At 35.7% G+C, this 15,130-nt stretch overlaps 2 protein-coding genes and 1 long non-coding RNA gene across 3 annotated transcripts in view; 1 reads left to right on the top strand and 2 right to left on the bottom strand.

Annotated features, from left to right (window-relative positions):
* The first annotated feature begins 391 nt into the window (after positions 1-391).
* On the top strand, positions 392-12,170 carry LOC106952866 (uncharacterized). The gene is made up of 3 exons (XR_001426065.1): positions 392-403; positions 5,868-5,869; positions 12,053-12,170. It is a non-coding gene; the product is annotated as an uncharacterized LOC106952866 (long non-coding RNA).
* Positions 1,495-7,971, bottom strand: slc52a3-1 (solute carrier family 52 member 3-1). The gene is made up of 4 exons (XM_015041166.1): positions 7,692-7,971; positions 6,027-7,043; positions 1,994-2,117; positions 1,495-1,842 (listed from the first exon to the last, which is right to left on the bottom strand). The coding sequence occupies exons 2-4, from the start codon at positions 7,007-7,009 to the stop codon at positions 1,630-1,632; spliced, it is 1,320 nt and encodes a 439-aa protein (XP_014896652.1). The 5' UTR covers positions 7,010-7,043; positions 7,692-7,971; the 3' UTR covers positions 1,495-1,629.
* Positions 12,171-12,270: 100 nt separating the features above from the next.
* ube2v1 (ubiquitin-conjugating enzyme E2 variant 1) overlaps positions 12,271-15,130 on the bottom strand; it is an 8,281-nt gene continuing 5,421 nt past the window's right edge. Inside the window, exons 3-4 of the mRNA XM_015041240.1 lie at positions 14,723-14,848; positions 12,271-13,181 (exon numbers count right to left, since the gene is read on the bottom strand). Of these exons, the coding sequence (XP_014896726.1) occupies positions 13,035-13,181; positions 14,723-14,848 (273 nt within the window). The 3' untranslated portion in view covers positions 12,271-13,034. The remainder of the gene's footprint in view (positions 13,182-14,722; positions 14,849-15,130) is intronic.

The raw sequence follows: 15,130 nt of genomic DNA, 5'->3' as shown, positions 1-15,130 counted from the left end.
GTACTGAAATTATTCTTCAGTAAGATCATTCCCAGAGCTGAAAAATTTTTTAAATTAACAAAGCTGCATTTTATATGAGATATTAAATAAAATTAAACACATTTTTTATCTTTATTGCAGCTCATAACTTTTAATCAGGATTAAAAGGCCCTAAATTAAACACATTCAACCTTGAAGAAACTTTTATAATCTGGCTACAACACACTGAATGAAGGTGGTGATTAAAAGCAAAATTAGGAGTAAAAATCAAGATTTCACCTGAAATGTTGATTTAGATGTAAAGAAGAATAGTTTAAGTTATTAAGTTGCAAAGTGCTTTAAAATGTTGAGGTTACAGGTGGAATCGATGCGTTTCACTGACGAGTGTATTTGTCTTTTAAAAGTGTGTTTGTGACATCTGCTGGTCAGAAAGTACAATGCAGGATCCGTCCATTCAGTAGATACTCACTTTAAAGGTTATAGATTTTCTCTGCATAAAAGTAAACATTTATACAAACTTAGCAGAGTGAAAATGATCAGCATCAGTCATGATTTTTGTCCTGTGAACTGATGGCAGACGGTTCTTGGGTTTTAGATTATCACCTACGGAAGGCTGTGTTTTTAAAAGTAATAACATTAATAATAATAATAATCTGAAATTATTGCACAAGAAGTCATGGAGCTTTTAGAGACAGAGTAATAGAGCCAAGTTTAAGAACAAATAATAAAATAAAATTATGAGAATGAAGTAAAAATAATACAAGAATAAAGTCGTAAATTTGACAGAAACGCTGCCTTACCACTGTGGTGTGAAATTGTGAAATTGATATTTGGTTTTACAAATAAGGAAATGGTTAATCTCTTAAGACATCAGAATAACATTATTATAATAACCGGATGCTGACATGTTTAATACAACCTTACTTTTGGTAATTTTGGTAATTTTATTCTCAAAATATTATGACATTACAACTTTATCTACGTATTATGTTGACTATTTTTTGTAATATTATGACTTTACTCATGTGATTCTGTGACTTTATTCTCATATTACTGCTGTACTGCTACAACTTTATTCTGCTAATATTGACTTTATTCTCCTAACATTAGGACTTTATTTGCTTATTATTTTGACTTTATTTTCACACAACTTCATTCTAACTTTCTTGTAATTTCATGTCATTTTTTTGTAAATTTATTTTTGAATTGGTGTGCATAAAACTGACATGACACCGTCATAAATATAACACCTGTTATAAACATGAAGGAGTCTTCATGAATATTTATGACTGTTGTCATGAAGCATAATTAGGTGAATAATGGCACTTTTAATGCAAAGTTCAGACTTTTAATGGACTTTTGAAGCAAGTTCCAATGAAACTTTGCATTAACAGTGTCATTATTTACAGAATGAATGAAGACTGCCTCATGTTCATAACAGGTGTTATGTTTATGACACTGTCATGTCAGTCTTATGCACACCCCTTCATAATAAAGTGTTACCTCTTATTTTTATTTTTTCTTAGCCTAGCCCTAACACTCTGTCGTAGATTTTGGCGTTTTGCTGCTATAAAGTAATTAAATACACAAATGTCCTGAAGTGCAGATCTGTTTTTGTACTTGAGAGTCTTGAGACGTTCAGGCCGACTGTCATAACGGACACTCGGTGTTGCAGAAGTCTCCCGACTTGAAGAGCCGGTAAACGTTAACCATCGGGAACATGGTGACGGAGCCGACCAGCGAGCCCATCTGTGCTGCAGCTCCACACCACACGAGGGCGCTGTGGCTGCGGTCTCTCAGGATGACTCCCACCATCACCTTAACGTAAGACAACGTCCCAGTGAACAAAAGCCAAGAGAGCACCTGGTGGGGACAAAACACCTGCTTATCTCAGTGTTAAACGGGAACATAGTGACACAATTAAACGTCGTTTCGTCATCAGCCGTGATGAAGGAGCTGAACGTCATCACCTTTCTGATAAAAACACTGATAATGACTCAGTGATTTGACTCACAATGATGGCCTCTCCCAGAGCAGACCCACGCAGCAAAGGGCAGGGACTCAGAGCCGCCATGGCCATGTTGTAGCCCCCGAAGCCTGTACCCAGCAATGTCAGGAATCTAAGAAACAACAGAGACCTGAAGACAAACAAAGGCAGTCAGGTGCAGTCTCCTGATTCAAATGAAAGACTAAAGCAGGTTATCTTTTGAAGATCCACTTTGATTTTACAGAAACAATCGTCGACTAATTTAGTAATTGATTAATCATTAACTAAAATAGAGTATCTTCAGTCAGAGGCTTCTTCAGATTTACTGTAATACAGACTGCTACCAGAGATCTTTCCTGTCTTTCAACCGGTTCAAAGTCAGCAAAAAAATAAATAAAAAATACCTTTGGCCATCTAATTATTAATAAATTAATTTTAAAAAGAGTTATCAGGTTATTCCTGATGTTAAGCCAAGCAGAAATGACTCAACTTTTCACATTTTGATGTTAAAAGTATTTTTTCTCTGAAGATACATCCTTTGCTGCAAACAATCAAGCACTAAAGCAATGCTATATTATGTTATGTAAATGTTTATTTTCTTATTTGTAGAAGGAATATTGCTTGTTTGCATCTTTTAATGCATTTCTAATATTGGATGAAAAAGGCTTAAATGCTTAAATGAAAAATTTTAAAATATGCAAATCTTCTCATCTGATTAATTGATAAATTGTAAGGATAATTGATAGATTACTTGATAACAAAAATAATTGTTAGCTGTAGCCCTAATCTGAAGTTACGATGTCTTCAGTATATTGTTAGCACAGTTCGTAGCATTGTTGCTTTACAGAAAGAAAGTCCTGGGTTTGAATCCCTGCATGGAGTCTTTCTGCATGAAGTTTGTGTTAAAGTAATCATTTTAAGTATTATTATTATTATTATTATTATTATTATTATTAAGTAACACACAGACTAACAGTTTGGAGACGCCTTGCCAAAGTCCCGGATTGATTCTGAGGAGAAAATAAATGTTTTGGGAACTAAAAATTAGGTTGATGGCAAAGTGCAGCTGATCACTAAAGATAAATAGTCAGTATACCAGAAGAGGCATGCAGAAAGCTTATGATAATGTTTTGAATGAAAATAATTTTAAATCTGCCAGGGGTATGAATATTTTTAGTCAGTACACTAAAACAAATTTTTGTTGCTATAATCAAACCTGGTGACAAATTTATCTTTTTTCTGGTGACCTTTCAAAGGAAATGACTTATGATTAAAAAAAGACTTTTGTAGAGTTTTTTATAAACCTGAGAAAGAAACCAAATAGTCTCCCCAGATAGCAATGTGATGTGATGTAGAGACAGCTGTCTGAAGCACAGCGACTCCACAGAGACGCAACCCCACAACTCGCAGAGCCTGGGGAATTTATGACTAATGTCCTGATGATGCACTGCGCTGTCAACACAGTCATGGGAAAAAATTAAACGCACTCCGTGATTCACTGGCTTGTGGCACCACCATTAGCTGCAGTAAGTGGAAAATTTGGTCCTCCTTGTTTCAGGTAAAATCTTCAGATGTTTTTTATGCAAAACTGTGTTAAAACGTAACAAAACCAGAAAAATAAACCTTTTTTGCAGATAAAGTGTCGAAATTGGACCTTAACGGTGTGTTTTTGTGCAAATTACTTTTGTGTAGACTTGTTTAATTCTTGCTTAGTGCTGCGCTACTTGGGTTGAACCATAAGCATCACACACAAGGGGGAATGTGGATGTTTTAACACTGTGACTTTTTATGCAGTTTTGCTCAAAAACTGCATTTCTGCATCGCTGGCTTCATGCCACCAAGCTGATCATGAAGTGAAACTAATGTGAGCACATATATTCATGCAAACAAACAATAATTTGTGGTGTTTTGCATTTATATCTCACAGTCGGTAGCTAATTTCACGTCTGACATTCCTGCTCCTCATCTATGGAACACCTAGAAGGCCAGAAATATGTGTCTTTCAAAGCACGTTGACACACAAAACCAACTGCGTTCACTATGTCATCCAATCAGAGAATTCTTAGATGAAAAAGAACCAATCACAACCCACAAATCACTTCTCACTGCTAAACTTTGCCACGCCCCTCAGTGTATATTGGCTCCGCCCACTTTGGTGGAATTTTTCTAATTTGTCTGGTATAGATTGATGTATTGCTTCCATTGTAGATTGAAAGAGAAATGACTAAATTTCTGCCAAAATAAATCAGAAAATTTGTGAATAATCTTTCTAGAAAGAACAGGGACATTTCTAAGCTCCAAAAGTCAAAAGTTTGCAAGAAGGAAAATTAGAAATTTTGAGATTAACCTCAAAAAATTTCTAGAAAAAAATTTCAAAATTTTCAACATTTTATTTATTTATTTATTTTAGAATATTTCTGAGATTTTTCACAACATTTCTGAGATTTTTTGGGCAGAAATTTAGATTTTTTTCCCCCATCTACAATGGCCCTAATACGCCGTTGTAGTGTTATGCTTTTACAGTAACACCACAGCATTTCCATCTGGTTGATGGAAATGCACACCATTATTCATTTTTCTTTTGCTTTTCTTTTACTTCTTTGCTGATGTTCTTTGGGACATTGACACAGGATGGGGGGTTGAAGTCGACCCACCAAAATGACTCCTCTGGTCCGACTCTGGAGGTAATCATAGATCTGTGACTACCATGAGCTCTAAGGCTAAATCTGGATTTCAGAACTACTGCGACATAATGACACAGCACAGTCTATTTGTGCCTGATTAGATTATCTGATCAGATGACTCTGATGTAGATCATACCACGAGGAAATTGGTTCAACTTCAGTAGGATTTGAGGTACTAAATGTATTCAGGCAGCCTGCAGGACAGGCATGATACTTGGATCACCCAGATACAGTGGAAATTCCCTCAAAATGATTCGTCAGTGTATTGCTCAAGTGAATGCTGAAAGTTATGAGCCACTTCTCTTTGGTGGCTCTGAAAGCACGCAGCCTGTGAACCTACCAGATCAACTTGGATATGGATTTTTAAAAAAAGCCAAAATCATCACCTCAATTTGTGTATCATGGCCAAACTTTTCTATGTTGGTCTAATTTGTCCAAATGTCAGTGAACCAGAAATCTTGAAGTTCCTGCAGTTGCAAGTTGGCAAATTCCTGATGGAGAAACTTCTTTTTGCAACTTTTCCAAATAATAAGCCAAAATGTGCTTTCAGTCTTTTTCTCATTTTCTTCTGAACATCCCAGAATTTGCTGGGATGCAATGTCTTAAATGTTTTTTTCAATTTTTCACAATCTTTCTCTCCACAGCCTGTCTGAGTTCAGTTTTTTCATTGTTGGCTTGTTTTGCTTGTTAATCAACAGAAGTTGATTTATAGCACCTGACTTCTGTTTTTCTTATGAAATCCAATATAAGCAGCAAGGGTCCTCTTGTTATTCCGCATTACTAATTACTCTACCTGTAGAGCAAGGGTGTTTAAAGTGAGGTGTGGGGGCCATTTGCGGCCCCTCGACTTATTTTATCTGGCCTCCCAAACACAATTCTATAAATTAGGGCCAAACTACGACTTTTAAATCAAAATCTACTCACAGAAATGTTAGATGCAAAACAAAGTGACAAACAAACAAAGCTTTTCCTATTTTCATGGTAAGTAGAACCACATCTGCTCATTGATTTATACTCTAAATTACTGTTTTCATTGCTGTATTAAAACTTGGATAAATACAGCAAGTCTTTTCAAATGATCCTGTTTTTACTTTTCAGTTGTTTTTTTTCAATCGAACCTGTTTGGACCCGTTTCTCAAAAAAAAAAAAAAATCAGATTACTTTATGTTTAATTAAAATAATCCATGCATAATTTGTGGCTGAGTAGATGAAAAAAGCAGTATTTTTGGTGATTTTGGTTTTTAAAAATAATATATTTTTGGGCAGCTCGTACATGACAAAAAGTTTGTACACACTTACTGTAGCGTCAACGCTTTGCGGTGCTTCATGTTTCATGAGTTTCATGACTTAAATTCTGTAAAGAGTATTTTTTTTACCTGTTCTGGAAGAACATTGCAATAGTGCAGGCCACTGGGTTGGCCACTGAGGCCAAAGCTGCAGACAGATGATAGGCAAGATTCCCATACGACATGCAGGAGTACGTCTGGACCGATGGCAGCAGTCCATTAGTCAGAGCGTTGACCCAAATCACTAGGAGGTACATGAAGACCAGCTGGGAAATGGGGCGTTGCGGTTTGCTCTTCTCTTCTCCCTGCTCACTTTTCTTGCCATCAGTTTCTGCTGCTGGGTTGTCCAGCCCAGAGCTGACCGTGCCCACCGTGTCCGGCACAAGGTTTTCCGTAGACAGCTCGTATGTCCTAGGCAGCCTGTTCAGCCCAATGAACGCAGCCAAGCTAATGCACATCATGGCCGCCAGGAAGGAGAAGAACACCTGTGTGGAGAAGTTTGGAGGAAGGTACTGTGTTTGCAATGACCACACTTCCTCGTCTGAGTGGTTTCCTGCCGCGTGAGAGCTGTTGACACACTTGGTCATGCCGACGCCCTGCGCCAAAGCAATGATCCCGGGGATGAAACCACTCAGCCCTTCTCCAATGAAGTAGGTGGTGATGTATTTAGCTGGAAGCTGCATCATAAAAGGCAGGAATGTCACTGAAGATGTGCAGTCCACCAGAGAGAGGAAGAAGGTGATGATGAAGAAGGCGGTGCTGCGCGACGCCCCCGCCACAACCGTTGTTTTGTCCCAGAAGAAGACGAGCAGGATGCAGGAGACGATGCCGATGGCGAGGACGGAGTAAATGACGGCGCGCTCGTTGAGACGACCGGGGCACAGTTTGTGCATGAGGGTGACCAGCAGGGGGCCCAGGTTGGCCAGCTGGATGATGACCGTGAGGTATGAGGGGAGCTCCCAGCCTTCAGGCAGAGCGTTGACGATGAGGGGAAGCTCCACCCACAGGCCGTTCACCGCCACCCAGGAGCCCAGGCCAAAGGCGCAGGCCAGGAGGTGCACTTGCAGCGCCATGCTTCAGCTGGATCCGCCTAGAGGTCTGTCATACCTACAGGGGGAAACGCAGAGACATGAAGACGATAGAGCTGAGAGCTTCATTTGCTTATTGGAGTTCAGGCTTTACTTTAACACAGCTCACTGAACTGACAGGAAGAGGAGTAGTGCTACTGAAGAAAAAAAATGATTCTGACTTTAATCTCAAAATTCAGATTTTTTTCCACAATTGTCTTTTTCCCTCAGAATTATGCCTTTAATCAGAATTATGCATTTAATTTCAGAATTCTGACTTTTTCTCCTCCAAATTATGTTTTTAATCTCAGAATTTAGATTTTTTTTTTTTTACTCCTAATTCTGACTTTAATCTCAGAATTCTGACATCTACCCTTTATTAATGTTATCCAGGCTAATTTTAGTCTGGCAGCTTATTTTAATTAGCTTTACAATTAGTTATTTAAGTCAAAAGCATAGAATAGATGCCTCACGGCTCTTATTTTGAAGTTTTGGAGGAAATTGTGTCATTAATTTATTGATTTAAGTAGAGTACATTCTGTACGTCTCTCTAGGTTTCACATCCATTTTCTCTAAAATGTTCAAAACTACAACAAAAACTTCAGAGCAAAACTTTATGTGCTCTGACTTTCTGTCAGTTCAGGAAATCAATCACTCAGGCGACTGCTGGGTGTTTAAATGTACTTACAAGTTTCTGCAGTTCCTCAAAGCGCCGCACCGGACCGTCTGTCATTGTACGAGGAGACAAAGAGGTCGGCCACGTCTCTGCGCAAACATGCTGCTGCTGAGTGGGTCAGAGTCCGCTGCAGCAGCTCCTGTAATCAACGTGGGCCGGGCCTAAGCCTGCACTTTCTTCACTGCTTATAAGGAAGTCAAACCTCTCTGGGTCAAAATCAGAACCATTTTGGGTCACGTCAAAATCCTGAATGTTCTTAAAGGGGCAGTGTGCCAAAACGTACCAATAAAACCCACCAACAAGCTGTTAGAATATTAATTAGGAAGCTATGTTTGGTTTCAGTAAGTACTTTTTAAATTGCATAATATTGAACATCTATTCCTTCAGGGTTTTGTGATTGTTTTTGTGATTTTTTTGCAATCAAAATCACTGATTTTGAGGAGATAATTTAGAAATATTTGCAAAACATTTTTGCAATATTTTCACTTAAATGTGACATTTGTTTTTGTACATTATATTTACTGAAATGTTTACATTAGGTAATAAGGTAATTTTATTTATATAGCACATTTTCAGTAACGAGGCATTTCAACGTGCTTTACATGAATTAGAAGAAATACAAACGAAACAAAAAGAAGCAAAAGAAAAACAAAACAACAAAAGTACAATTATAAATACTATAATTTATATATTTATACTACTACAAATATAATTATATATATAGTACAAAAACAGAAATCTAAGTAAGATTAAATATCTCAGATTAAAGAGATTTATGCTCGTTTGCTTTCTGACGAGGTCAGTTTATTCTTAGCATATTTTTCTGAAGTGTTTTGTACTTAATTGTCTCAGCAGGATATTAAAGCTTGATATTAAGAAAATATTACTGATTATAAATATATTCTAGAAACTAGAATATCAATAGTTAGAAAGTAAGCTTTAAGACTAGAAGTAAAAATTTCTTATTTCAAGGGAAAAAAATAAAAAAAATCATCTAAGTCTATTCAGATAATTAAAACAGACTAATTAAACATAAATTACAAAAGAAAAGAAAGTAAATAAACACAGCACAGATAATAAAAGAAACCTCAGCACTAAGCAACATTTTTTAAATTTCCTTCATAATGTCTCAGAGACTCAATCAACCTTGTTTCTTCAAAATTTACTACATTTCTTACATGATAATTTTTGTTCATCTCAGTTTCAACACAGAGACATTAAAGTTAATTATTACGCAAAAAAAACTAATTTATTTACTTTTTATGGTCATTTACACACTGAATTTAGGTGTATTTGCTTCTATAATATTTTAGCTTCTATTAAACTGCAGATTATTGAATATTTCACCACCACCTACTGGCCACAATGTGAAACTACAGCATGTTAGTTGCATCTCATTGTTAGCAAAGGTCATTGCGGGTCAATAATTAAACAACCCTGAGGTTATAAAAACATCACTGCGGCTGGTCTTCTAACTCTAGATGGCATTTTAATTGATGGGTTTTTCTTTCAAAGACAAAAAATCTCAAGGACAGAATTAAAAATTGGATAAAATAGTTTTTGGAGTGATTTAGAGAACGAAAGTCAGATTTTTTTTTTTCTTTGTAGGTTCACTAAATGCATCACAAAAAAATCTGTCCATTTTATTCAGCCAGTAAATGCATCACTATACCGTATTATTCATGATGCAGTTTCACTTACAGCACATTTTTCTTTCCTGGTCGCTTGGAATCGTTTAAAGTTTAGACAAACATGTTTGCTTTTGTTCTAGTTCTTACCCATTAAACCAGAACCAGCATTCCAGACCTTGAAGAAAACCATAAATCGGTTTAGTAGAACCTGCATAATGCTTGTCAAACTTTGCCAGGTTGTAGGACTGGAAAAGTACAGGTTATCTAAATGATGCAGCTCCAGGTGAATGTTTAAACACACTTAAAAACATTCTTCCTTAAACCCATTTAAAACCATTCTTTCTTAAACACTTAAAACCATTCTTTCTTAAACACTTAAAAACATTCTTTCTTAAACACTTAAAACCATTCTTTCTTAAACACTTAAAAACATTCTTTCTTAAACACTTAAAAACATTCTTCCTTAAACGCACTTAAAAACATTCTTACTGCATTGTTTAGAAAACTGAAAATGTAAGTTTTCGAAACATTTCCTAACGACATTTAAATTAAACATGTTGCATCCAACCAATAGCACAAAACTGTATTTAAAAACATTAATAAATGTCATTAGTAAAATCTAATTAATTTAAAGTCTGATGTGAATGCCTCAACCAAGATGTTTTATTGATCTGTGAGTTGAGATCAATAAGAAGAAAAACTAAGCTCAGTTTTAAGCTCGGAGGTCAGAGAAATCAGATTGATTGTGAGAAATCAATAACGTCTTGAGATCAGTTCCCCTGAGAAAGGAGCTGGAGTCGATCCAGCGTGAGAAGAGAGAGAGGCTGCTTCACTCTGAATAAACAGTCAAGTACTTATCCAACATCTGAAAACAGTTTATTTTTATATTTTCCAGATGCTTTTATCTAAAGAAACCTACTAAATAAATAATAAAATTATAGATGTCAGCAGAGGTCCAAATCTTATCTTTCCACTGTTTGGTTTTTTACACTTTACTGTCAAATTGTTAATATTTCATATATTCTTAGTATCTATTTTTATTATTTCTGTCTTTATTGTGACACTTCCTGCTTCCATTCTTGGGCATGGGTTTCTTATGAATTTTTATCTGGTTAAGTAAAAGTTTGAAAATAAAAAAATGAGCATCTAGCGACAGTTTGAGGTATTTCTGGAGACGTTTAGGTACGAACTCGTCCTGCAGCCACATAAATGCTTTTTATCACTGAAGAGAAACTAAAAAAACAGCAGTAAGAAAGTCTGTGTATCTGGGATTCAAACCAGTGTTGCTTAACTTTTATAAATGATTTTACTAATAAGTAACAAACTCATGATTTATTTTTATGTAGAACAAATTCTCATTTTAACAACACCCTGTTCACTTTTCAATGAATCTCTTTCACCTTTTGAACTAAATTACTGATAAAAATGTGTGAATATATTACATTTAGATAGTAACCAGTTTAAATTAACACATATTTAAAATGTGGTTTTAAAACTCTGTTTATGTTTGTCAAAGCTGCTGTTGTGACTTTATTTTAACTGGACAGACCTCTGACATAAGGCTTCCACTTTCTAAGAAGAAAAGTAAACTTTTTGGGTTAAACGTGATCAAAGTTAACAGTCAGCACTACGTGCTCAGAAAAAAGTCATGTGTCACACTTCCTCCACATGTTCTCTGCTGAATTCAGCTTAAATCTTGTCCGTTTTGTTGCTTTTCAGTCAAATTTTCTTCTTAATTTTTATGTACATGAAATTCTAACACAAGTTAGCAGCTACGCTTCCTAAATATTAGTTTTCTGGGGAGAAAAAGAGCTAAAATCAGTAATCTTTTCCATAAGCCGTGTAATTTGTCTGATATACCATCACAACTAATATTTGCAAACTGCAGCATTGTACCTTTAGTGTTTTGTCAACATTTATAAATAAGACGTCATGGCTGAAATATCATCAGCTGACACAGTAGAAACTCGTCAGAACAAATGTCAGCAGGCTCTAGATGTAGATTATTCAGCTTCGTTTTAGATTATATTTAATGCGTTATATATAATTTATGTGAATAAAATCAGAATCAGTTCTGGATGTGAGCGCATACTTAAAATTCATCTAAAATTAAGACCCTAAAAAGCTTTAAATATATTTTTAAAATGTCAGTTGGCCTTTAATATGTCATTCCCAGGTCTTAAGTTTTAATATTTAAGATCTACAACAGAGTTTTGATGCCATATTAGAAGAAAATTACAAGTGTAAAATTATGAGAATAAAATCAAAATACAAGAAAACACAGTATTAAGAGAATTAAGTCATAATGACAATAAATATTGAGAATAAAATCATGACGAGACTTTATTCTCATACAAGTTTATTCTCGTAATACGACTTAATTCTTATCAGCAAGTTATTAATTCTGTTTTTATATATACAGCTCTGCAAACAAGACACCACTTAAAATGATCAGTTTTTCTGATTTTCCTTTTAACAGGTTTATGTTTGAGTAAAATGAGCTTTTATTCTACGAACTACTGACATGTCTGAAAATCCAAGCAAACATTTAGTATTTATTTGCAGAAAATGAGAAATTGACAAAATAAAAAATGAGTGAGAGCAACAGTGGATAAAGGTTCCCCACCTCTTTTGCTCAAAACCTGTTTTCCTGGAAAGTTTTGGTCAAATTAGCATGAAAGTTTCCCCATAAGTGCCAACCTAAACCCTTTAATCCGATGCCTGCTGCACTGGTTCACCCAGTTGCTTTAACTTTAAAATTTAGATGCATCTATACGTCATCTGATGTGCTTTTTTAAATTGGTTTGCTTTAATTTTGAATATTTGTTTGCTTATTTTCAGCTAAGACTGAAAAAGGAAAAATAGTTGGACATTTTTATTCATATTTCCAGATTATCGCTATAATAACCTACTAAACGTGTCATGTGGTGGCAGAATATACAACGACCTTCAGCAGAGATGCATGAATAGAGATTTATGAAAGAAAATGGAGAGAGAAACACAATAATGCAGTACATCACATCGAGTTGGGCCAAAAGAGGTAGCTGATTTCACTTTTCTTTTCAAGCATGATATAAATGCAGGTCTAATTGCATACAATGCCTCTTAGGATATAATTTTATATAAATACACAATGTTTACAACTCTAAACATTATGCATTTACAAGAGCACCTGTACAAAAACATTTTTGCAAAGCCCACAGCAACACACATCTAGATTTATCTTAACACACAAAGACATTCTTATTGCCACGTGGAATGCAGTAAAAAAAAGAAAAAGAGAGAAAATGGGATTCTTATGTACATCATCTCCAAGCCACGTTTAGCCAAGTATGGTGATGCATGTTAAAGTGGCCGTTTCCTATGATACAAAAGGCAGCACACAAAGAGAAACACTCAAGAAGTTTGTTATTATACAATCAGCATTTTAACATTTATAACTGGAAAATAATAATAATTAGTACGATGTACAGTATTTGGATGACTTCTAATGAAAGTCCAGAGCCTGGAACGACTAATGAAGAGGATCTAGGTGCTTTCTGAGTAGCTCTTAATGTCTCTGCTCTGGCGCGTTTACATCTCCTGCTGCTTATGTGTGTGTTTGTGGGTGGAAGGTGGAGTGTCTCATGGCATGGCATTTGGATTAAGGGATTAAAACTAAACAGAGAGAGAAAGTTGGAGGGAGGAAGAAGGAGAGAAACATGACAGGAGAAGCAGCAGAAGCTCAGTTGGAGTACATCTGGCCCTCTGGCGGCTGAGGAAGCTTCATGTTCTCCTTGCACATCATGAGGCGCCGCAGTTCCAGCAGCACCATGCGGATGCTGTAGGAGTTCTGCCACTTGGCCAGCGGGGTCACGGCGTGCATGTCGACCTGCGGAGAGCCAGACGTCAACGAGGTGAAGTTCCAGACCCAACACCGCGACACGCAATGGCATCAGGGTTCAAAATGCAATAAACGTCAGCAAGTACAACTCCAGAACCCATTTTTAATTCTTTCTGCCACATAAGTACACTGCAAAAACACTAAATCTCAACGTCTTGGTCTTGTGCAAATATCTTAGCGCACTTCAAATAAGACAAAACTTGCAAGTCACTGGCAGATGAATTCATCTATAATAAGATTTTTTCTCACAGAACAAGCAATATAAGTTCTGCCAGTGGAACTAATATTTTTTCACTAAAACAAACTCCTGTGTGTTGCTGAAAAGCTGCTTTTTAATTATTTTAAGTGTACTAAAATATTTACCCTAAAAACTAGACCAAAATACTTGGTAAGGTTTTCTGTTTTTGCAGTGCAATGACATTATTATATTTTACGCTAATAATTACAAAATGCAGAGGTTCCTCCTTTTTTAGAAATTATGTAATAATGTGGCGCATTATGTGATAAATGAACAAACTAATCATTCTTCTAATAATGATCATGTTATGGATTTTACACTCGTTTAAATTGAACTTTGGTCAATAAAGTCCAAACTTTCAGTCACTTAGTCGCCATTTCAGACTCATAACCTCGTTGTTAACCAACATGTTAACAATTCAAAATGTGTTTGAGGATTTTATAACACTTATTACATGATGTAATTTTAGTGATGTTTTATTACATTTTACAGCCACATTTTATTACATTACTACATAAAGAAGTTATGTTGAAGTTTTATGCAATGGACCTGCTCAGATTAGTGTTTTGTTTTTTTACTAAAAGGTTTGGCAAATAGCATTTGTATTAAACCCCCTTTCCTACAACACCCCTAAATTAAAAAGTGATTTTTGACTCTGCAGCCAGAGTTTCAACAGAATCGAACCTTATTGGTTTGTAAGAATGGCTTAGTCAAAGTCCAGATCTGAGACTTGATGTTCACACTTTCCACCCAACATGAGTGAACTGGAGTTATTTTACAAAGAATGAGACAGAGTTCACATTTCTTCATGAAAAGCTTGTCACTAAAATTGCGGTTTTTCAAAATATAGAGTCAGGGAATTGAATACAGATGTACACCACACTGTTCAGATTGTATTTGTTAAAAAAAAATTTAACAGAAAAATAATTTATAATTACTCTTAAAATTCCCTTTTACATGCTACTTTATGCTGGTCTATCACATTACAGTTTGTCACTATAACATGACAAAATGTAAAGAAATTAACTTTAAAATGAACCAAAATCAGCTTATCAATCATAATAGAACCATCAAATTTTAAATCATAAACATTTATTTAGGCAAACCTGTTCTTTTCCTACAAGCATAAAACTAAAACAGGAACCTCATCACTGCACAACAGACATGGGAAAAAGTCCCTTCTGGTTTTAAATAGCCACTCCTGAAGCAAATGCTAAAAAAATAATCAAAGATAATCACAGAAGATAACATTCATAGTCATCATAGTTAGTAGCTTTGGGGATTTACATACCACACCGTTGGACGTGTGCACGCCATTCAAGTTTATCTTGGTCACAAATCTGACAAACGGCGGAGAGTCTGGGTAGCCTGGCCCACATTCAACCTTCAGGTTGTACATCCTGTTTTCATAACTCGTCTGCGGAGAGACAGACAGGGAGGTTAGCAGACCGAGTCTGGAAACGGGAAAAGATGCAGCTTCTACTCATATTTAATGTGTAAATACAAACTTTTACTAAGCATATTTACGGTACAATTAAAAACAGTGAGCAGCATGTAAACACAGTAACTTCTTCTGAGGAATCTCTGTCCAGTAGCTCTGCAACGATTACTGCAGTGATCCATTATTCTGATGATTAAATGGTTAAAAAAAAAAAATTGCAGACTTTTCATTTTTGCACATTAGAGAAAATGTTACAAT

This window comes from Poecilia latipinna, unplaced genomic scaffold, assembly GCF_001443285.1.
Source record: "Poecilia latipinna isolate Pla-1442-1.1 unplaced genomic scaffold, P_latipinna-1.0 Scaffold31, whole genome shotgun sequence".
Taxonomy (NCBI): Eukaryota; Metazoa; Chordata; class Actinopteri; order Cyprinodontiformes; family Poeciliidae; genus Poecilia; species Poecilia latipinna.
Note: the sequence above shows the minus strand (reverse complement) of the source record. Positions and strands in the feature narration are given on the sequence as shown.

Excerpts from the sequence above, each read along its gene's own strand:
- slc52a3-1 (XM_015041166.1), bottom strand. The coding sequence starts at position 7,009 with ATGGCGCTGCAAGTGCACCTCCTGGCCTGCGCCTTTGGCCTGGGCTCC. Across the intron at positions 2,118-6,026 it reads GCAATGTTCTTCCAGAACAG|GTCTCTGTTGTTTCTTAGAT; the intron begins GTAAAAAAAATA and ends GTTTGTCTTCAG. Across the intron at positions 1,843-1,993 it reads CTCTGGGAGAGGCCATCATT|GTGCTCTCTTGGCTTTTGTT; the intron begins GTGAGTCAAATC and ends TGTCCCCACCAG.